The sequence below is a fragment of the Protopterus annectens genome, chromosome 6.part0 (genome assembly GCF_019279795.1).
Source record: "Protopterus annectens isolate FY-2018-M chromosome 6.part0, PAN1.0, whole genome shotgun sequence".
NCBI lineage: Eukaryota > Metazoa > Chordata > Ceratodontiformes > Protopteridae > Protopterus > Protopterus annectens.
In genome coordinates this window covers 321,171,591-321,194,766 of record NC_056737.1, presented here as the reverse complement: position 1 = coordinate 321,194,766, position 23,176 = coordinate 321,171,591, and the positions used below count along the sequence as shown (strand labels likewise).

Genomic DNA, 23,176 nt, shown 5'->3' with positions numbered 1-23,176 from the left:
ACCAATCTTCCAAAAAAAGTAAGGATAAAGACAGAGACAGGCCGCATAGGTCCAAAACTTCTGACGACGCTTCTGTTAAGCTAGTCGCCAGTCCACCGGTACTCAGTGAGGCGCTTTCTGATACTCACTTCTACAGATTTGCTGGCCTCTATTGATACCCATTCGGAGTCCGGTATGCCACGAGATGCTTCTTCGACTATGGATCCTACGGATGTCTCTACCTTGGATAGTCCGGAGCTGCTGTACAGGCACCAGCTTCTGAGGGTGTATTCAAGCCTTCCGATTTTCATATTAAACCGACGACTTTGTTTCAAACCGAAAATATCGAATTTCTCTGGCCGAGAGTTCGCACTACACCTAGGAAACCGACAACCAAAGCGCATTCTCAGGCTCACATGACTCAAAAACAAATGCTTAGAATGGCTGAAGATCTTATTACTTTCATTAGGGGAAGCCAGCCTTCCCCTTCAAAAAGACCAAGAACTGATTTTCCTTCTGATTCTTCAGATCATGTGTCTGTACCCTTATCTACCTATGAGGATTCTGATGCAGAGGATTCCATTCCCTCTGATTCCCCACCAGAACATTTTTCTTTTGGTGAAACCCTGCATACCCTTAGAGAGCATTTCCGCTGTGAGTGCCAGGACTACCCACAGTCCAAAAAGAGACTCAGGGAATTTTTAAACTTGCCTCAGCACAGGCCACTCTAGCTATCCCTCCTGTTCTGGAAATTGCAGATGATGTCTTCTTGGAATCCAGCTTTACCCCTGATACTTTGCCTCCAGCTCCTAGGAAACCGGACAGGTACTACAGAGTACCTGACTCCCACAAATTCCTCTTTAAGAATCCTACTGCGGATCCAGAGACCATTTCCCAGGGTCCTAAAGGCATTAAGGCTAAAACTGCCAAAAACCCTACCCCTTCGGACAGGGACTCTAGGGCTTTAGACAGATGGGGGTAAAAAGGTATACACCTCTGCTACTCTTGCCATCAGGACTTTAAATTGCCAGTTTCATATGTTAAAGTATCAGCAACATGTTATGGAGCTAATTAAACAGAAAATGATATTGATTCGTAATTGTGCAGAACATAAAGATTTACAAGAGTTAATGCATTCTGCTAACCAAGTTGGAAAAATACTTTGCAATGTGGTTTTGATGTCTTAGAAGCATCTTGCAGGGCTGTGGTCACTGTCTGTTCTTAGAAGGCATGCTTGGCTTAAGGAAGAAATCTTGCCAGACCATGTCAAAGCAAAATTACTAGATGCACCATTAAACCAAGAACGCCTGTTTGGCAATAAAGCAGAAGTTGTCCTCAAAAAGATGGGGGGGAAAGCTAAATCTATGCAAACTGTTAAAGATTTCCTACAGGTACAGCCACCTAGATTCAGTAGGCATTGGCCTTCTAAAAACTGGTCCTTACCAGTCCCTCCCAGACCTTCTCAGTCCAAACCCGGGGCAGCAGACCACCAAGATTACAGTCTTAAGGTATGCACAGATCTAAGCAATGGAGTGCTCCCACCTCTAAAACAGGGAGAGTAGTAAGCCACCATACCATGGTAAAATCGCGCAATGTCTTATCCTTAACTCTTCCAAGCCTTGCCCAAGTACTTGCACCCTTAGGAGGAAAACCTGCCCTGCATGCAAAAAACTGGGAGTACATCATCCAGGATAGCTGGGTCTTGAACATTGTATCCCTGGGATACAGATTCTACTTCCAGTCACTGCCGACCCCAAACCAGTGGGTAGAGGCCCAAAAGCAAGTACTTTCTGTTCTCAGTATCAAGGCCATTCAACCTGTCCCACCAGAGCAAAGGGGACAAGGTTTTTACTCCAGACTGTTTCTGGTACCCAGAATAGAAAACTCTAGCCGGGATCTGTCTGTTCTCAACACCTTCCTGGTGGTTCCAAGATTCAAAATGCTTACTCTCCAACAGCTGTTTCCTATGCTAGCCAAGGACTCCTGGCTAGCCACCCTAGATGTAAATGAAGCTTCTCTGCACATCCCCATAAGGAAATTTTGCAGGAAATATCTACATTTCAGAGCAGACTCTATGCATTATCAGTTCTCTGCACATCCCTTTGGCTTATCTACTGCGCCCAGGGTATTCACAAAATGCCTGGCTCCAGCCATTGCATATTGCAGGCAGAGGAAAATTCAAATTTACACACACTTGGACGATTGCCTGATTCAGGCGGACAGTCAGAAATTGCTACTCCAGCACCTGACATTTGTAAAGAGACTTCTAACTTCACTGGAGTGTACACCATCAACGAAAATAAATTACATCTGGTACCCAGCCAACAGATTGTATTCCTGGGAGCAAGCTTGAACTCAGCTTCCCAGATGGCATTCCTCACTCCAGAAAAACAAATTTATTCGACAAACTACTTCAGTGTACTGGCCACCAAAACCCAGCTATCTGCAAGAAAAATACTGCAAGCCCTAGGGTTTATGGCCTCTTGCATTCTAATTACATATGCTACTAATTACATATGCAAGACTGCATATGAGGAAACTTCAATGGTACTTAAAAAGTCTCTGGTGCCAACATTCTCAGGACCTGGAAGCAATGATCAGTATCATTTCTTGCCTAAGGGCAGAGATCCTTTGGTGGGCAGAGGCCTGCTACCACAACAAAGGACTCCCTTTAACTCAACCCCCTGCTGCCCAAACCCTAACAGCCGCATCAGACTATGCATGGGTGGGCTCACGTGGCAGAACAATGCATTAAAGGCAAATGGAGCCCAAAGCAAATGCACCTGCATATCAATCAGAAAGAAATATTAGCTGTACAGAATGCTCTGACAGCCTTCAAATGCCTTATTCTTCCAGGGCAACTATTGATAAAGACAGACAACACCACAGTTATGTGGTACATAAACAAGCAGGGGGGAACCCATTCCTACCCACTCTGCAGGTTAGCCATGGCTCTGTGGAACACAGCCTTGAGCAATCAAGTCCACCTGCAAGCTAAATTCTTGCCAGGCAAACTAAATTCACTGGCAGATGACTTAAGCAGAAATTTACTGGACCCACGAGTGGAAACTGGAATCCAAATCATTCAAGCTTCTGATCCACAGGTTGGGGGGCACCACAGGTGGACCTCTTTGCTTCCCCTCAGAACTATCAATTGAGCAATTATTGCACCAGAACTCCCCACACCCAAGCATGGAAAGTGGATGCCCTGTCCTTTACATGGGAAAACCTCTTAATCTATGCCTTTCCCCCTCTGTCTTGCCTCTCGAAGGTTCTGCTAAAGATCAAACAGGACAAGCCAAGGACAATCCTGATTGCACCAGACTGGCCAAGCCAGCACTGGTACCCACTTTTGCGCAGTCTGACAGTACTGCCACCATGGCACCTGCCAGCAGTAGGGACAGATTTTGCATCCTCAGCTACAAACCCTGAACCTAGCAGCCTGGCTCTTCCCCTAAACTCATCACCAGCAACCCTAAGTAAACAGGTGCTGGATGTCATCCTTGAGACAAGGAGGCCTAGTACTGGAAAATCCTACTCAGAAAAGTGGAGAAGATACTGTTCTTTGAGCCACTCTCAAGGAATGGACACAACGGTGCCCAGCCTACCTCATATACTAGATTACTTAACAGGAATGCTCCACAAAGGCCTATACTTCTCTTCAATTAAGATTCATGCCTCTGCCATCTCAGCTAATTATAATATTGAACCACCCCTCTTCTCTCATCCTTTAGACAAACAGTTCCTGAGAGGAGCCAACAATTTAAGACCTCCCCAGGAGAGCCCCCACTCCAGCCCTGGCACCTTAACTTTGCATTGGAAAAACTCACGCTTCCACCCTTTGAACCTGTTGCTTCAGCAGAGTTAAAATTCCTCTCCTGGAAAACAGCTTTACTTCTAGCCATCACTTCAGCAAGAAGAGTGTCTGAATTGCAGGCTCTTATGGCCGTGGAACCCTTCATTATCTTCCATGCAGACAGGGTTTCCCTCAGGACTAACCCATCATTTATGCCCAAGGTGGTATCTAGTGTGGTTTTAAACCAATCCGTTCATTTGCCACCCTTTTTCCCTAATCCTCAGAATAAAGGGGAAAGGATCCTGCACTCCCTGGACGTGCACAGGTAGCTTAGGTTCTATCTGGACAGGACTAAACCTTTCAGAAATACTGACTAGATGCTAGTCAGCTTTGTTACAGGGGCAGAGGGCAAGGAGACACTGAATCCATTTCTGCGACAAACACCATGGGAAACCTACCCCACAGGGGATCAAAACACATTCCACTAGGGCTACATCAGCCTCTATAGCATTTCTCAGGGGAGTCCCTACCAGAGACATCCTGGAAGCTGCAACCTGGAGCTCTGTACACACCTTCACCAAGCATTACCACTTACCTTTCTTTTCTAAATACAGACCTGGATTTGATACAGCAGTCCTACAGGGCCTGCTTGCCAGCCGTAATGCTTTTTGACTGCCTCCACCCATCCTCAGCTTTGGGAATCAACACAAATGAGATGACTGCAACAGTGAAACATGAAGAACATAGTACAGTTGTGTACACTTACCATAAATGTAGATGTTAGAGTGTATTCACTGTTGCAGTCCTAGTTACCCTCCCTTCCTCCAGCCCCCTGATTTCTCTATACTTCTACCTATTCTTTTTTTGTTTGGCCATATCTTATAATGTTGGTATTTACTTTCTACTGGGGGCATTCCACACCATGTAATTGCTTCCTATTGTGGGGGCTCCTGACATCTGGGGCAAGAAAAACTGATATAATGGCGTCGGCTGCATGTTTTATACCCCCTGACGTCATGGAAGAAGCGACAGCATCTGGCGCAGAAATCCCAAGACTCTGGCATTCAGGCCGACTGAGGGCTACCTGCAGGCAGATAACCCAAATGTGATGACTGCAACAATGAATACACTTGAACATCTACATTTATGGTAAGTGTACACAACTGTACATCACATTGGTAACTAGATGTGGGATTAACTAGAGATGTGGATCAGACTTCGCATGGTTAAAAATAGATTTACATTTCTTTCTTTAACAATTTTTGTTTTTCTTTAAAAATTTAGAATTTTATTTTTTACTGTTTTTTTGTTTATTGGTAATTTGTGGTGGTAATTTCTCAGCCAGTAGTCACGTTTTTAATTTGTTTTTCCATTTTTTTTCTTTTTATTTGCCAAGCTGTGTTCTGTGGGTGTGGTTTCCGTATAGACTACTTAAGTTTGTTTAAGTTGTTTTTATTTAGAGACTTTCAGCTTTTTATAACTCATGGCTGAACCGTGATATGTGTGCACCTTCAATGTTTGAGTCTTTTAGTTTCACTTTAGTGATCTGCTAATAGTTTTGTGCAGGCCAGCTGAATCAGGGCACATCAGGAGCCGTGTTGTTTCCTTTCTTATAAAGTTTTACCGCCGACACTGTGGCACCTCCGCCTCTCTGACCCCCCCGCGGGCTGTGCCATTCTCTGACTCCCCTCGAACTGCTCTGGGACTCAAACTCCCGCCAGCCTCGGAGGGGGATGTATCACCGCTTGGGTCGAGAGGGACCTCACAAATCGCGGGGCTCCAAAGAGGGAGTTTGCGGCCCACCACACCCAGCGGGCCCCTCCTGGGACTGTCGGTTACCTGTGCCCGGAGAGGAAGCCGTCTTCTCCAGTCCTCACCGTCACTGAGGCCTCGCCCTTCTCGCTGCTTCTGGGCCTGTGCTTCTTGCAGGTCCTCCAGGCCCGGAGACGTAGCCCTCCTCGCCCTATACCTGGCATTCCAGGCCCTGGACGAATACCTCTGCCTGTCTAGGCAGGATGCCTGTGATGCTCGCTAGAGATGATGCCCGGGCTTCCAACACCTTTTTCCTGCCTTGCCCCTTCGCCTGCTCCGCCCCTCATCGTCGCTCAACACGAGCCGAAAGCAGCTTCCCTCCGAACCGGTCGGAACCGGTGCTAACCTTCTGATCCTCCCGGGGAGCCGCCCCGATTCTGGAGCCGATATGCTGGTGGGCGCCTTCGGCCGGCTCGGAGCCTCTGAGCCGGGCGCCGAGCCAGGTCGGCCGGATCTCGCCCCTTCCGATCCTTGAAGTGTGCCTGATCCCGTGCGGAGCCCCGTTCGATCCGGTCGCGTTTCCGGCTCCACCGATCATCCCTCCGGATCCGGGTTCTCCGCTTCGGATCGCTGATCGGAGGGCTCTGTTGAGGTCGCACCCGCGCCCCGCACTTGCTTCGGATCCGTCGGATCCTTTGCTCTGGGCGCCCGACCTCTGTCCACCTCCTCAGGCCTGGGACAGCCCGCTCCATGTTTGATCTTTGACCCATGGGAGCACTTTCGCCCTTCTGGCTCCCATCTCCTTACTCCGCCCCTTGGGCCCCTCGGTCACCCCTCCTGCCCTAGAGGGTGATTGGACTCTGGAGGCCCACTGGAGACCCGGTCCCTCAGCCCCCCCCTGAGGTTCTCCCCACGCATGAGGCTCCAGGATGCCTCCTCTGGGAGACATAATGGAAATCTGAACTCATGCTGGTCTGCAACTGAGGTCTTGTTCCCGGAGATGTTCTCGAGTCTTGGGAGGCCTTCAAACGGGCCCGCGTACCTCCCCCCTGGTCTCTCTCTCACACCCCCCGGTTCCTGGTGGTATTGACTGGGGCGTGGAACCCAACCGGACACCCGGCTCCTCCCCCAAAGACCTGACAAACCTCCTTAGCCCGGCTCCCTACCTCTGACATGGCCCCCCTCCTGCCTCCTCTCAGAAGATACGGCGGGGCCAGGAAGGGAACTGGCTCAGGGGATGATGGAAAAGGGATGACAGATGTTCGGTCTCCGGCGCGGACCAGGAGCGGATGTTCAGTAAGGAGTGTTCACCCACCAACCTGTTACTAGGGCGCACATAAGCATAAGGCACGGCGGTATCTTTATTAAGGAGTAACAATTAGGGTGGTCCATTTCGAGGAGCAAGGAGATCGTTATCTCTCAATCTCTGCCTCAAGGCGCCGCCACTTCTGAGGCACTTATATGATGCAGAGCCATGCAGATGGAGGGCGCCATGTGCCAACACTTCCAGTGAGGATACTAGACGTCTACTCGGCGCGGCGGCCCACCAAGTATTTTTCGAAGTCTGGCCCCCGCTGCCATATTTAGGATGGCGCCAGGAAACGCCTTGTCTCCGCTTCAGTCTTGCTGCTTCCAGCCTGAAGCCGCGCTCTGCGCGAAAAGATCCGCTGTCTCTGCGTTCTCTGCACCTCCGCGGGGAGCTGGGCCCTAGGCCGGAAACGGGAAGACGCTGTCTGCCTTGATCCCCGCCGGCAGGCCCAGTCCCCCCGACAACCCAGCAAGGAGGTGGGGGAGGGCAGGGGGCCTCGAAAAAGCCTCTAGAGGCAGAGGGGCTCCTCTCAGAACTTCTGTCCCTGGGAAGAGGCGGCCCACTTTGAGGTGGCTGAGGTAACCTCACTCTGGTCCGCCCAGGAGGGGGCCTCGCGGGCAGTCGGGCGGCCGGGGAGTCTAAGGCATCCCCGTCCATAAACCTCGGACTGCAGACGGGGATATCGCACATTCCTGGGGGTCTAGTCAGATGAAATCCCTCCCCCTCAAAGAACCAAAGTCAGGGGGCGCTTTGCTTCCACCCGATTCGGCTGATGAAAGAAACCCATCCAAAGATGCCCAGACCAGAAAGGAAGAGCTTATTGGCAGGGCTCGCTTTTCTTCGCCAGAAGGTTGCCATCCAGAGAAATCTTAGCCTCTCTCTCTTGAATCTGGCAGTCCCAAAAAGAAAAATCCGTTTGAATCTGGAACTTAGACCTCAAAAAAATTCAAAGACCACTAAGAAATCTATCTAGATCTCTCTCAAGCAAATCCACCCCATCCCAAAGACAATCTCTGGGAGGAGCACACTCAGCATCTCTGGGGGCCTCGATAGATCTCACTGGGTCCCCCTACTGGAGCTCACCACAGCCCCAGCAGTGTCCCTATTCCACTCCCAGGGGGTGTTTACACAAAGTAGTCTTCAGGGTGTGCAGGTCCTCCCTCTCCCTACTACTGGCAATGACTCCCCACCTGCGCCCCATGATTTGCCCAGGGCCCAAGTTGCCTACTCTCTGGGCGCTCCATTTCCTGGCATCTTGTCCATACTCTGGACATCTCAATTCTCCCAACCAAGCTCAACCTTGGCATAGGGGAGCATCTTAGATTCTTTATCAGTCCAACCTGGCACCCGGAGACTACTTGCCTCTTCCTAGAGCACTGACAGAGGAGCCTCTCTCTGCGCCTCGAGTGTTGGGCCATTTCTCTATTGCTGGGGCTCGTCAGTCCACATTTCAATTCTGTTGTTAGGGTCCATGGCTCGGCTGAGTCCAGGGCTCCGGTCAAGGGCTTACACTTGGCGCACTCTCCATAGTTTGCTCCATAGCGATGCTACAGTGTCATGCCAACAGTAGTTCAGTGGGTCTGCCTGGTCCAACTGGTCCCTGGGGTCTCCCCACTCCTCGGATCTCACCAGCCTCTCCCTCTGGTGTGCTCTCCACCCACCTCCACCACGCCATTTGGGACGCCTCGTGCGGCACGTGGGACGATTGAGTATGGACACTGTGGGGGTGGGGGCATGTGGGACGGCAGTCAGAGTGCACGTGGAACGCTCTTAGCGACTACTGCATATCATCTTTCTAGAGATGAGAGCATCGATCAACTGCTATAGCACTCTGGACTTTCTCTCAACAACAGGAACAAATACACAGAAGGGACAATGTGTCTGTTGTCAAGTACATCAACAAACAAGGGGGAACAAGGTCTCAACCTCTTTGTCGAGGAGGCCATGAGAGTTTGGGAAATGGGCAGCAAATCTATCTGGTCTCAATCAATTCATTAGCTGACAAAGTCAGGTCCATTCATTCTCACCCCTCCGGGCATGTCTCCTGGACCGCCGGAAGGATATCTTTTCAAGTAGCGGAACGCCCCACAGCACGGGAGTTGGACCAACACTTCGTGCCAGTTTTTCTCTCCAACCAAGAGCAGCCGCTCGTCCTTGCATTTGACGTCCTCCCTCCATGCCCCTCCACCTCGCCCATGATGCTGCTGCTTTCTTCAGCCTCTGATGCTCTGGGTTCTTCTAGAAGCCCTTGATCTTCAGAAAGCTATCTTGGCCTAGTTTGTGGTTCCACTTTTCCTATGGTCTCCTCCTTCCTGATCTGCTTGTGATCTAGATCCCATTCTTCTAATCATCCATCCTCCATCCCTCCCATTCCCTCATCCTTCTTCTGGGATCCTCCGGCTGCTGACTCGCTCTCTCCTCCCAGTGCTCCTAGTTCCAAGGACTCACGGCTATCCCAAGGATTTCCTCTTTTCTGTGACTCGGTATTTGTACACTTTAAAAGCTATTTGCAATGGTGGCCAGAACCAAAGTGGCGGGAAAGGTTGCAGAAATGCTTCCACGCAAGGCCCTAGATTGGCTCCACGGCAGCTCCTTCCTGTAGTGCTTGGCTGATTCTTCCCTCTCTCTCAGTTGGATATTTCAGCCAGACAGAATTATAAAGCTGAGCATCAAGTCTCATCCATTGGTATGTCTCAAGTCTTTCTTATTGTCACCAATCTTCTTAAAACATTTCTTTACAGGCAAACATTTCTCAAAGGTCTCCTTCCCAAGCAAGCCCTTCTTAAGTGGGACCTTCCTCCCGAGGACCTTTTTTCCCTCCAGGCCTTCCGCTGCCACTTGCTCCTCTAGTCATCCCACGACCTTTTGGTAGCCAAATTAGCATTAGCGCAGTTTCTGAACTTCAAGCTTTTGAACTTCAGCCTCCTACCTGTGCCAAACCAGACCTCTGTCTATCATCCCTGACCAGTTCCTCTCTTCCTAACCAACGGCTCTTCCTTCCTAAAATCGCTTCTGAAGCAACCCCAAAAATTTCTTTATTAGCCTGTTTTTTCCTTCCTATAAAAACTTTCACACCATAAGCTATACACACACAGATGCTCCTTCAGCAACACTTATTATTTTATTCACAGAACTTTATCTGCGCAGGCAATCTTTGCGTTTATTCAATTTTCCTTACAATTGTCCTAAAGCTAAATTTTTCTCTGTCCCGCTGATTTCCATTTGCATTTTATTGGCCTCGTCATTGCCTTATCAAGCTGTGGAGATTCATGACAGGCAGTCAACTCAGTCATTCCCAGCCGTCAGTATTCCTCCCAGCTCTAAGCCAGATTCTCCTCTATAGTTCACAGCAGCCTCATACATTTTTCATCTCATACATTTTCTTCACTATTGCATCTGTCTTGCATCTAGGGTAGAGTAGCCTTGCTCAGCTCCAGCGAATATCTCCCGAATATCCTTCCTCCCATGATGGGTCTGGGGACTTGTCACAGGTTACAGACAAATGTCCTCATACAGACAGAGAAGTTATATATGTACTCATTCCGAAGTTCCATAGTCAGTATAGTGTATTTTCTCCAAACTATATCGTCCCTCTCCCCTCCCCTAACCTTCCTTTTCCTGCCTATTCCTTTCCCTTGTTACCCTTTCTTTTATTGCAGGGTTGCTTTGCATCTGAGGTCCTGAGGGTGAGGTCATGAGGTAGGGTGAGAGGAGGAGCTGAGAGCTTGGATCCATAGCTGGAAAAACAATGCGGTTTCGGATCCGATCGGATGATTTGATCCACAGGTTGCAGACAAATGAATACACCTACTCAGATGGAACGTTATGGTGAGTACATAACTTCTAATTTTCTCCTACACCAAAAACATGCTGATAGGTAAGTTGGCTATCCTCCATTTGTTTCTCTCCTGTTATGGGCTAGCATCCTGTCCTGGATTTGTTCTCCGCTTCATGCTTGGTGCTTGTCAAGATAGGCTTCAACTTTAATCCACCCACTAAATACGGTAAATTAGATGTTGGTAAGTGCTTGAATTTGCAGCTGCTGTGGTTAGTAGTTTTCTCAGATATAACTTTGATTAAAAAAAATACTGTCCGTCTGCATCTGGTTATCTGGTGAACACACACTGTTCTATGAGAAGAAGTGGGTGAGGTGCTGCTTTGCTGTCACCAGACACAAGCAGAAAGGTTAGGCTGTTAGCCCTGTGAGTAGCTTAGCCATAGTCTGATATCTTAGGAGCATCACTTTTGTGAGAACTTGCACATTTGTGTGACATCACTGCACATATAAAGGTTGGAGAATGTAGAGTTGCAGCCAAGAAATTAGGCAGGGGGGTATGTGCTTTGGACTGTGAGACTGTTACCATTTGACTGGTAAGGAAATGTGAGGGTTGTTGCAATTGTTTTAGGGGGGGTGAAGTGGAGTTATTTAGAGTTTATGGGGCAAGAAGTGTGACTTTACTCATGGTCGTTTCTGAGTTTCTTTCCTCTGAAGTCTTGTGTTTCATGGTTCACCTGGGAAAGGTTTGAATTTATTAAGGACAGAAAAGACATTCCTTGTAGGTTATATTTTTCCCATTCCTGTAATGACTTCCATTGTAGCATTTGCTTTTTTTTCCCCTTCCCTTAAAATGGACTGCGTTGTTAGTTTATGTTGATAAACATAAAGTAGCAACAGATGCATTGCTAACCCATTCAGTTCTTTTACGAACTGAAAAGACAGGGTTTTGCATACAAACCTGTAAAATGTTGTTCTGGTCCATTTTTGCTACTGAATGCCTAATGAAGGTTGCATTCCATGTGTTGGGATGCAGATGACTTCTTGTGCCTGCACTCTAACTTCTGGCTACCATTCTCTCAGTTTGGGGCAGTTGTCCCTGTTTGGAGAGTTAAACTTCATTTTTTGAAGATGTACATAGTTTTGTGTGTCTGTCTTGTAAAATGTGACAGAGGTTCAAATGGGGATGACAAGAAGCAAATGTGTAAAAGCTCAGCCCGACAAACATTAGTGTGTGCATGGAATACAAAAGTTGGAAATACAGATTCAAAAAAGTTGTCATGTATAATGGGTGGGAACAATAACTTCTCAATGGTTTTGCTAGCCATAATGTTCTGGAACATAAATGGCCATGCCAGATATAGACAAAAAAGTAAGAATATTGAATTATATTAAGAATAGTGGAGTGCAAATACAATGCAGGAGACGCCATTAAAAAGAAGTGAGCATCAGAATTTAATAGAGAGGATTTCAGGATGTATGTTCAGCAGAATATCAGAGAAAAGGAAAAGGGAATTAATACTGATTACTAAAGGGGTGCCAATAGTGCTAAAACAGAGAAAAATGTAATAAATTTAGATTTGTGGTGTTAAGGGGCTACTGGCAAGGGAGGAGGATTACACAAACATTTATTTATATTCCACCAAAAACTGCTACTGTGGAGCTTTAAAAAAAACATTTTCGGAGGCAAAATTAGCTTTCAATAAGAAATATTGTTTATAAGTGGGGACTTCAGCTCGACTTGTAACAATGAGGATGTATCTGGGGGACCTAGAAGGGAAGATATAACTAAGTGGGTAGATTTCTGAAGGCATTTATGAGAATATTTGGAACAGAACTCTGAGAAAATGTACGTATTATTCCCAAAGGTGCAATAACTGGGCCAGATTAAATAGAAATAATATTTCATATGAATATGTGCATTTAACCTAAAGCTTTGACACACATCCAATAACTGTTTGAAATCATGCAGCAGTAAAAAGCAAAAAAGTCTCCAAGAATGGATGTTATTTCTGTGGAAGTTTGAAAATTAGGAAGGAAGAAAGTGATAAATATCTGGAAGGTTTTGTTTAACAGCATTTTAACAGTATTTTAAATGGAGGGGGGCTCACCAACACCTTGTAAGAAACCTGTGATGGTTGTAGTACCTAAAGATGGTAAGACCCATCATACCCAGCTTCATATAGACCCATTTTAATTTAGAACCATGATTATAAAGTACTCTTCTATATTAGCTAAAAGAATGGCAAAGGTGTTGCCAAAATTGACCTGGATGAAAGTGGTTTTGTGAAGTAGAGGCAAACATTTCACAGAATAATGACAATCCACAGGGAAGCAGAATGTTAAAGTACAGCTGCTGTTGGTGGATCTTGGAGAAAAAGCATTTGACAGAGTAAGCTGGAATTTTATGAGTAGGACAATGGAAGCATTTGCTTTTCCCAGTACAATAATAAGATTAATTTGGAAGTTATGTGTATGATTGGAGGCAAAAACTGAATTGGAAGTGGTCCTCTCTGATAAGTTGTGTCTGAACAGAGGAACCAGGCAGGGGTGTCCTTCTCTTCATTGTTTGCTTTATATATAGAGATGTTGGCAAATAATATAAGTGATTCAGAAGTTCAAGGATATGATTGGTATGGTAAACAAGAAAAAAATGGCTTTATTTGCAGATGATATTATTTTGTACCTGATAAATCCAGAAAAAGACATTTCATTGTTGTGGAACATTTTGAGACTGTTCCAAAGTATCTTCAGGATGTAAAATCAATGAAGATAAAACAAAAGCTATAGCTGTTAATTATGTAATCACATATGACTTGGTTCAGTAATGCCAGCATTTATGGGGACATGGTAAGATAAAGTATCTCAGAGTATGGGTTAAAAAAGCAGCTATTATGGCAGCTAAGGATATGCGGGAAGAGGCTAAACAACAGATATTACAAAAACTGAAAAACTGAAAGCTCTTGTTTATGGATATGGATATTAAGATACAAACAATGAAAATGTTTTAGTCCCTTTAGTATTATGTGCAGGGTCAGGGGCAGCCACTGTGGTGCAGCGGTTAGCGGTGTTGCCTCACAGCAAGAGGTTCTCCGGTTCGATCCTTGGCCGGGGTGCCTTCTGTGTGGAGTCTGCATGTCCTCCCTGTGGTTGTGTGGGTTTCCTCCGGGTGCTCCTGTTTCCTCCCTCATCCCAAAGACATGCTGTAGGTGGATTGGACACTCTAAATTGGCCCTAGGTGTATGTGTGTGCCTTCCATGGAAGGTTGGGTGCTGGTCTGGCAACTCAACACCGTAAAACTCCACTGCCAATCATGAGCGGACAGGTGATCCGCTGTGGTGACCCCTAACCGGGAAAAAGCCGAAAGAAGAAGTAGTATTATGTGCAGGTCAGGCATATTTTTATCAACCAGAGGAGAAGTTGTGGGCACTAATAAATAGTCAGAGGAATTTATCTGGGAGGGGATGAGAGCAAGGGTTAAATGGGATAAGTTGATCCTTCCAGTACAGTTTTTTTAGGACTACCTGAATTGATGGGATATTTTAGAGCTTAATAGCCAAGACAACGCATTTTCACTGGGAGAGTCAAGACTTCTCAGAATCAAAAAAGGGGCGCAGGGATTTCCTCCTTCTCCCTCAGCACAAGCCTTTAGCCATTCACCCTGTGTTAGACATTGTGGATGTTGTTTTTTCGGAGTCGAGCCTGACCCCTACCTCCGGCTCCCAGTAAGCCTGACAGGTATTATACAGGGTCCCTGACTCTCATAAATTTCTATTTAGAAACCCTGCTGCTGATCCTGAAACTATTTCACAGGGTCCAAAGGGAGTTAAGGCCTCAACAGCAAAAAACCCTACCCCCTCCGACAGAGATTCAAGGGCACTGGACAGATGGAGAAAAAAGGTTTATACATCTGCAGCCTTGGCAATCCGGGCCTTAAACTGTCAACTTCATATGCCTAAGTACCAGCAACATGTTATGGGATTGCTGAAACAGAAAATGATGTTGATTTCAGAATGTGCAGAAAATAAGGAATTGCAGGAATTATTGCATTCAGCTGAACAAGTTGGAAAGCATACTTTGCAATGTGGTTTTGATTCTTTAGAGGCCTCCTGCAGGGCCGCAGTCACTGGTTCTGTGATCAGGAGGCACGTCTGGTTAAAGGAACAAAATTTGCCTGATCATGTTAAAGCTAAATTGCTAGATGCACCTTTACAGCAAGATTCTCTGTTTGGTATTAAGGCGGAAGAGGTTTTAAAGAAAATGGAAGACAAAGCTAAGTCTATGCAAACTGTCAAAGATTTCTTACAAGTGCAGCCACCTAGATTCAGTAGACACTGGCCTAAAAAAAATGGTCCTTTCCTGTGTCAGACAAAGCTCAAAGGGGCAAATCCAGATGCCCTATGGGTTCCAGGTACCAGGCTCAATACTCATACAGGTCAAAGCAATGGGGCGCATCCACCTCAAAATCTGGAGGAGATGAAGCGCAAACCTACAGAAAGCAATCCCAAATGACTTCCCTGTGCCTACACCAAGCACTTATCTTTTGGCAGCACCCATAGGGGGAAAATTATCACTTTTTGCTCAAAATTGGCAGTTAATAACCCAGGACAAGTGGGTACTAAACATCGTATCACAGGGATACAGATTCCATTTCCACACTCTGCCAATGACAAATGGTTGGCCAGACCTGCCAAAAAAACAATGGGCAGAGGTACAGAAACAGGTTATGTTCCTCATGGATATGGGGGCCATTCAGTCAGTACCAGAACAGGAAAAAGGACAAGGTTTTTACTCAAGACTGTTCTTGGTACCCAGAAAGGACAAGGCCTAGTGGCCAATATTGGATTTATCGATTTTGAACACATACCTGGACATTCCAAAATTCAAAATGCTCACTTTGCAACAGCTTCTGCCCATGCTGGGCAAGAATGCTTGGCTGGTGATTTTAGACCTAAAAGAGGCATACCTGCATGTCCCAATAAGACAGTCGTGCAGAAGATACCTCAGATTCAAGGCTGGCTTAATGCATTACCAATTCTCTGCACTGTCCTTTGGCTTATGTACTGCGCCCAGGGTCTTTACAAAGTGCCTGGCACCAGTAATTGCATTTTGCAGACAAAGAAGTATTCAAATATATCCTTACTTAGACAACTGTCTCATTCAAACAGAGAACAAGGACAGTCTTCTACGACACCTGGCGTTTGTGGAAAGGCTTCTAGCATGCCTAGGGTACACAATAAGCGAAAAGAAATCACAACTGGTACCCTCTCAAAAGATAACATTCCTGGGTGCAAGCTTGCATACAACTGCCCAGATGGCTTACCTCACGCCAGGCAAACAAAGGCAACTGACTACTTACTTGAGACTGATGGCAACAAAAACCCAGTCTTCTGCAAGACAAATTCTGCAGGCTCTGGGCTTCATGGCATCCTGCATCTACTAATTCCATATGCAAGACTGCATATGAGGAAACTTCAGTGGTACCTAAAAAGTCTATGGAGTCAACATTCACGCAGTCTGGAAACAATGATTCCTCTCATCCCCTGCCTGCAACAGGAGTTTCTGTGGTGGACAAAGGCCTGTCACCAAAACATGGGACGGCCCTTCACTCTACCCCCTGCCAGCCAAACCTTAACAGACGCATCAGATTATGCCTGGGGGGCCCACCTGGCAGGAAGATGCATTCAGGGCATATGGGCACCAAATAAAATGCATCTACATGTCAACCAGAAAGAGATGCTAGCTGTTCAAAATGCTCTAACAGCCTTCAAGGACTTACTTCATCCACGACAACTACTGATAAGGATGGACAACACCACAGTCATGTGGTATATAAACAAGCAAGGGGGCACACACTCATACCCCCTTTGCAGATTAGCCATGGCACTGTAGGACACAGCTTTGACCTACCAAATACATCTTCACGCTCAATTCCTGCCAGGAAAACGGAACTCTCTGGCAGACAATTTAAGTAGAAACCTTATGGATCTTCACGAGTGGAAACTAAATACACAAGTCTTCAGCATGATAGCAGAGAAATGTGGGAGCCCAGACATAGATATATTTGCCTCTCCTCAAAATTATCAACTGAAAAGATTCTGCACAAGAACTTCTCACAGACAAGCATGGAAAGTGGACGCCCTATCCTTCAGTTGGAAAAACCTATCCGTTTACGCCTTTCCTCCTCTGCCTCTTCTACCCAAGGTCCTCCTAAAAGTCAGACAAAAGAAGCCAAAGATATTAATTGCCCCGGACTGGCCCTGCCAATAATGGTACCCAATCCTAAGGAACTTGTCTCAATACCTAGCTTGGACCTTGCCTCAAAAACCACGACTACTGTCCCAGAAAAATAATTAGATCCTGCACAATCAACTACAGACCCTGAACCTGGCAGCATGGCTAATCCTGTAATAATACAGACGACACCTCTCAGTAAAGCTGTGATGGATGTCATTTTGGAAGCCAGAAGGCCTAGTACTAGAAAATCTTATCTGACAAATGGAAGAGATTCTGTGTTTGCAGAACCACATATTCCTCAGATATTACAGTACTTAACTGAGATGCTTGACAAAGGCCTGTCTTTTTCATCAATCAAAATTCATGCCTCTGCCATTTCGGCTCATTACAATACTGAGCCACCAATCTTTTCTCATCCGTTACTAAAGCAGTGTCTTAGAGGAGCCAAAATTTTAAAGCCTCCTAGAAGATCACCATTACCTGCATGGGACCTCAATTATGTGTTGGAAAAGCTCTCCCTGCCTCCATTTGAACCAGCTGCTACCACTGATATAAAGTTCTTATCGTGGAAGGCAGCTCTGCTACTAGCAATTACTTCAGCAAGGAGAGTTTCAGAGCTACAGGCCCTCATGGCTGTAGAGCCTTTTTTCATATTTTACCCAGACAGGGTGTCTGAGGACAAATCCTACTTTTATGCCTAAGGTCGTTTCCAGTGTGGCTCTTAACCAAACAGTTCATCTGCCAACTTTTTATCCAAATCCGCAGAACAAAGGGGAGAGAATTCTGCAATCCTTGGACGTACACAGACCGCTAAGATTCTACTTGAGCAGGACTAAAGCTCTAAGAAAAACTGAGCAATTACTAGTGACATATGCTGCCGGATCAAAAGGAAAGGCTATTTCAAAGCAGACAGTTTCAAAGTGGATAAGACATTGCATTTGTTTCTGCTACTTACACCATGGCAAATCTGTGCCCAAGGGCATTAGGTCTCACTCCACCAGGGCTGCAGCTACTTCAGCAGCCTTTCTCAGAGGAGTACCAACCAAGGACATTCTAGAGGCTGCTACTTGGAGTACCATTTGCCTCTCTACTCTTAAGGCCAGGGCAGGCTTTGCCACTGCAGTGCTGCAGGGCCTTATAGCCTCACCTAATGCTGTTTAGCTCCAGCCTCCCAACCATAGCTTTGGGATTCTACCTAAATGTAATGACTGCAACAGTGAAACACGAAGAACATAGTACAGTTGTGTACACTTACCATAAATGTAGATGTTCGAGTGTATTCACTATTGCAGTCCAGGTTACCCTCCCGCCATCCCCCTGTCTTTCTACAGTTTATCTTTCCTTCTCTATCTCCTACAACCAATGTGTGGTGTATTTGCTTTCAGATGAAGGTAAAGTTTATATTGATGCATGTATGTATGTATATATATATATATATATATATATATATATATATATATATATATACACACACACACACACACACACACACACACACACACACACACACACACACACACACACACACACACATTTTTAGAATATTGCTACCTTTTTGGGGGTGCCTGACATCGGGGGCAAGAAAAACTAAAGAAAATGGCGTCGGCTGCAAGCTTTATACCCCTGACGTCATGGAAGAGAAGACAGCAACCTACGCAGGACCCAAGACTTTGGAATTCAGGCCGACTGAGGGCAAGCTGCCAGCAGATTACCCAAATGTAATGACTGCAACAGTGAATACACGTGAACATCTACATTTATGGTAAGTGTACACAACTGTACTTTTGGATGCAGATCCTTAAGGAGAATAACAGCAATATAGAATATTATATTCATAAAGTAGCAGAAAGTATCTAAAAAATAAGCCAACATGAAAAAGCTTTTGCCGCTAGGAATGACTGCATTTAGGGGGACTGGAATTTACTGATGAAAACTGGCAAAGGAACCAAGGTATCAGGAGCAAATAACTAGAGAGGGAAAGGAAACAGAGTGGGAAGAGGCCAGGAAGAGATTTGGACTGCAGGCTATAGACTGCCTTCCATACTAGGGATTGATATCACTGGATATGCAAAGAAAAAAAGGGTAGGTATTCCTAACTGGAAGACCTGACGTATCAGAGTTTTTTGTTGACTCTAGAACTGAAGCTGCTGTTAAAAAGGGATAATTAGTAGGGCATGTAAAATTTTGCACAATCACTGTAAGAAATCAGAGGAGGTAAGAAAAGAGTGAGATGGCATATTAGATAAGCAGTTTACAAGGGAACTATAAGAAGACGTGTATGGTTCCCAAGTATGCAAGAAAGACTAGAAGGTTTAGGGTTTTTAATGTGGAATTGTTTGCATATTTGTATACAACAAGCAGACTCCAGAGTATTTTTCCTCAAGTAGATGGCAAATGTTGGAGGTGTGATGGGGAAGAAAGAGGTGGCTAGAAACATGTTTTAATAGTGTAATGAGTTGGCAGACTTAAAAAAATTCCCTACAAAGTACCCGGCCAGAAATATTGAGTGAGCAAATGGGTGTAACTAAGGAAATTATTATTTTGAGCTGAGAGACAGGATCAGAATTGCCTAGTTGTGTAAGACCTTAAGTTGAATTGTGGTGGTTGCCAAAAAAAAAAAAAAATCACTAGAAAATCAAAATCAAAATCTAAATCAACTGTCTGAAGTATTAAATACTGTAACAGGGATACAAGAATTGGAAGTGGGGGTCTTTAGAAAAAGGAAGGAACAAATTACATAGAAATAAATAGAAATTTGGGGGCAATACATGCAGAATAATGTTCTGGAGGAGTGAGATTTAAGCGAAGGCAGGAATTTGGCAGTTTTTGCATGTTTATGTAATGTTAGACTGATCATAGTTATAAAAGATAGTTTATGATGTGTAATGTGTGTAAATGGAAACATGTTCAAATTTTTTTTTCTTTTATATATCCGCGGTGGTGGTGCTGCGGTAGCGTTGTTGCCTCACAGTAAGACACTGTCCGGTTTGACTCTCAGCTAGAGCGTCTTCTGCGTGGAGACTTGCGTGAATGGGCGTACCTTCGTTGAAGGTTGTGCGGCAGAGCTGGCAACTCGGTACGTAAAAAATCAACTGCCAATTATTAGCGGACCGGAGTTCTGCTGTGGCGACCCTTTACCGGGAAAAGCCGAAAGACACAACAACAATTAATGTATGTTTGGGTTTGTCTTAAGTAATGATTTAATAAAGATGTTAAAAAAAAAAAAAAAAATGGCTGCCATTGACAAGTCTTAGCATCTGGTGCCACAGCAGCCACTCACAGGTTTCTCAAATTAATCTTAGAACTTGGCATTTACTGAAGAAAGCATGTAGCCGAACAGCAGCGTCAGGGGCTGAAGGAATGGGAAGTATGGAAAAAAGTCAGTGACAGAAATTGCCAATTTTGCTGCATGACATTTCTGACATGCTAGCATCTAAATCATGATGCCAACAGTTTAATAGCACTTGGAACCTGAACTTTCAGCCTCTTTATGCTAACTTAAAAATTGCCATAGCATAGCACTTTTACCCTCTATTTGGATCTGTCTTAGCATATCCACAGTCTTCCTGAAACATTTGCCAGATTCCACTGTCTGGTAAAGGCAGACTCTGTGGCTCTGGTGGTTTGTGCTTCTTACAAATTTTGCCTTCTAAAATGTAAATAGAACTTGCCCTCTTGCCCAATTTGTGGTGTGTATCCAAATGTTTCTGAGCATTGTAACAGTACTGATGTTGGCAGGTTAGCATAACGATTAAGATGTTTGCCTCCTAGACACAAGGTACAGAGTTCAGTTCTTACCTTTGAAGGGAAATTGGCTAGGCTTAAAATGGCTTGCAAATGCAGCTAGCCTAGTACTTACCTATGAATCTCTCTTATTCTGGGACTTCGAATGATTGTTTAGGTGTTTGCTTTACAGATGAGAGGTCTAGCGTAGGATTTCTCACCAAGTGAAATTTGCTAGACTTAAAATGGCCCACAACGGTAGCTATCCTGATACTTGCCTATGAACCTATCATAGGGTTACCACCTGTCCCACTTTCCGAGGGACAGTCCCTCTTTTGGCAGTTGTGTCCTGCATAAAAATTGAAAAAATGGCAAATGTCCTGAGATTTTAGGACAAAAATATTTCCTATATTTTACGTAATACTTGCATAACACAGTTATTCTGTATCTGAAACACCTAAAAGTTATGCGAAACAGAATAATCAACTAGAATGCTACAAGAATAAGCTTTTATTTAGGCAAAAAAGTGACTTTCTGTCCTTTGTACTGGCCGTGGGTATATTTTGCCCTGCAAAATCTGACGTTTATACCAAAAATGTCCCACTTTGGGCATTTGAAAAGGTGGCAACCCTAACCTATCATACTGTGGAAGTCATCAGTTTTTCATGTTGTGTGTTGCAGAAGGGAAAGCCGTCAGTGGTTACTTGAATGATTCTGTTGCTGAACCCATGTGATTCATGTCACAGTTGTAATATATTACTTTTGTTCTTAAAGTTCGTTACAGTTAAATGAGTTGTTAACTTCCCTTAGTGACATTGGTGGTATTTTAGTGAAGCTACAGAACTGCCTAAATGTTTTGCATCTTTTTTTTGGACTGAATTTTTATTTGCTGATTTTTTTTTACTCGACTGCATAGTTTTGACACTTTCCTTTTTACTTTTCCACAGACTGGAGAATTGATACGAATCTACAAAGGCCACAGCCACGCTGTCACTGTTGTCAATATCCTTGGAAAGGTCATGGTGACAGCCTGTTTGGATAAACTTGTCCGTGTCTACGAGCTGCAGGTATTTACAACTCAGACAGCAAGTCATTTAGCCTCTGCTGTTCTATAATGCCTGCGAAGAAGTAAGAGAATTGTTTTTTAAAAAACTTCTCAAGTAGTTGCTGCAGTCATGAGCATTGCTGACTAATGTTATTTCTTTGGACTTGGAGATAAGTAAATGTAGGGATGTGTATCCTTACTGTGTCTTTCTTTTAACATTAAATATTGCATTTCATTTTTGGAAAATAGTGAGTATATAGCTGTGCATTATTGCGAATTAATTAGAAAAACTGAGAGAGAGCATTTCTTTTCATTTTGTTTGCAGTTTTCTGCGTAGTTTCATAAGTACATTTTTACATATGTCCTTCAAGGGAGCCTTATTGTAGTGTAAGTCGATAAGTATGTGTGACACAGAGACTGATGTTCTTCGTGTTTCACTGTTGCAGTCATTACATTTGGGTAATTTGCTGGCAGGTTGCCCTCAGTCGGCCTGGATAACAATGTCTTGGGTCTTGCGTCGGTTGCTGTCTCCTCTTCCATGATGTCATGTCGTCAGGGGTATAAAACATGCAGCCAATGCCATTTTATTCAGTCTTTCTTGCCGCACGGTGCCCGAAGCAGAAGCAGTTTGCAAGTGCCGGTCGGCCAACTCCTGAAATTTTCACATTCGAGTTTCAGAACCGAAGTCTTCAACTAAAGCTAAGTACCCCGTTGGGGAAACTTTTTCTTGCTCCTTACCGATGTCAGTAAAAGTTAATAATTGCATTACTTGTGGGAAGCAAATACCTCGTAAGGATTCTCATTTGTACTGTATTCCTTGCCTAGGTCCAGATCATAACGTGCCTTGCTGTCTGTTTTGTGCTAGATTTAACCAACACACTATTAAGCATCGGTATATTTTTGCTTCAAAATATTTTGGATCCAGATTTAATTACCCTGAAATGTCGTCGGTTAGCAATCCGACTACCGGAGGTCACAAAAAACGCAAAGAAAAAGACAGAGACAGACCGTCAAGGTCCAAAACCGACGACGAAGCTTCTCCTAAGCCAGTCGCCGGTTCGCCAGTACTAAGTGAGGCGCTTTCGCAGCCCCTGATACCTGCTACTTTTGAGTCGCAGGCCTCTACCGAGATCCAAGCAGAGTCTGGTATGCCGCAAGATTCTCAGAGTATTGAACTGGTGGATTTCTTTCCCTTGGATGGGTCGGGAGCCACTGAGCAGGCACCGGCTTCTGAGGGCGTTTTTAGGCTTCAACATTATTACATAAAACCGACGCCAACTTCAAAAACAGTTTCTAAGTCTAAAAAAATGACGCATGAGCCACATGCTCAGGCCCATATGCCTAAAAAACAGATGATCAAAATGGCTGAGGACTTAATTACCTTGATCCAGGGCCCCCCCCCACTAAGAGGCCTAGGCAAGACACTGATTATGAATCTTCAGACGAGGTTTCCATTTCTTCTGATTCCTCTTCTGATCAGGAATTTTCTATTCCTCCCTATGAGGATTCAGATGCAGAAGAATCCATCCCATCTGCATCTCCTCCTGATGATTATTGTTT

The 23,176-nt window shown here is 45.0% G+C and overlaps 1 protein-coding gene across 1 annotated transcript in view; it reads left to right on the top strand.

Annotated features, from left to right (window-relative positions):
- ZNF106 (zinc finger protein 106) overlaps positions 1–23,176 on the top strand; it is a 2,006,671-nt gene that overhangs the window by 1,593,787 nt on the left and 389,708 nt on the right. Inside the window, exon 18 of the mRNA XM_044074076.1 lies at positions 21,519–21,638. Within this exon, the coding sequence (XP_043930011.1) occupies positions 21,519–21,638 (120 nt within the window). The remainder of the gene's footprint in view (positions 1–21,518; positions 21,639–23,176) is intronic.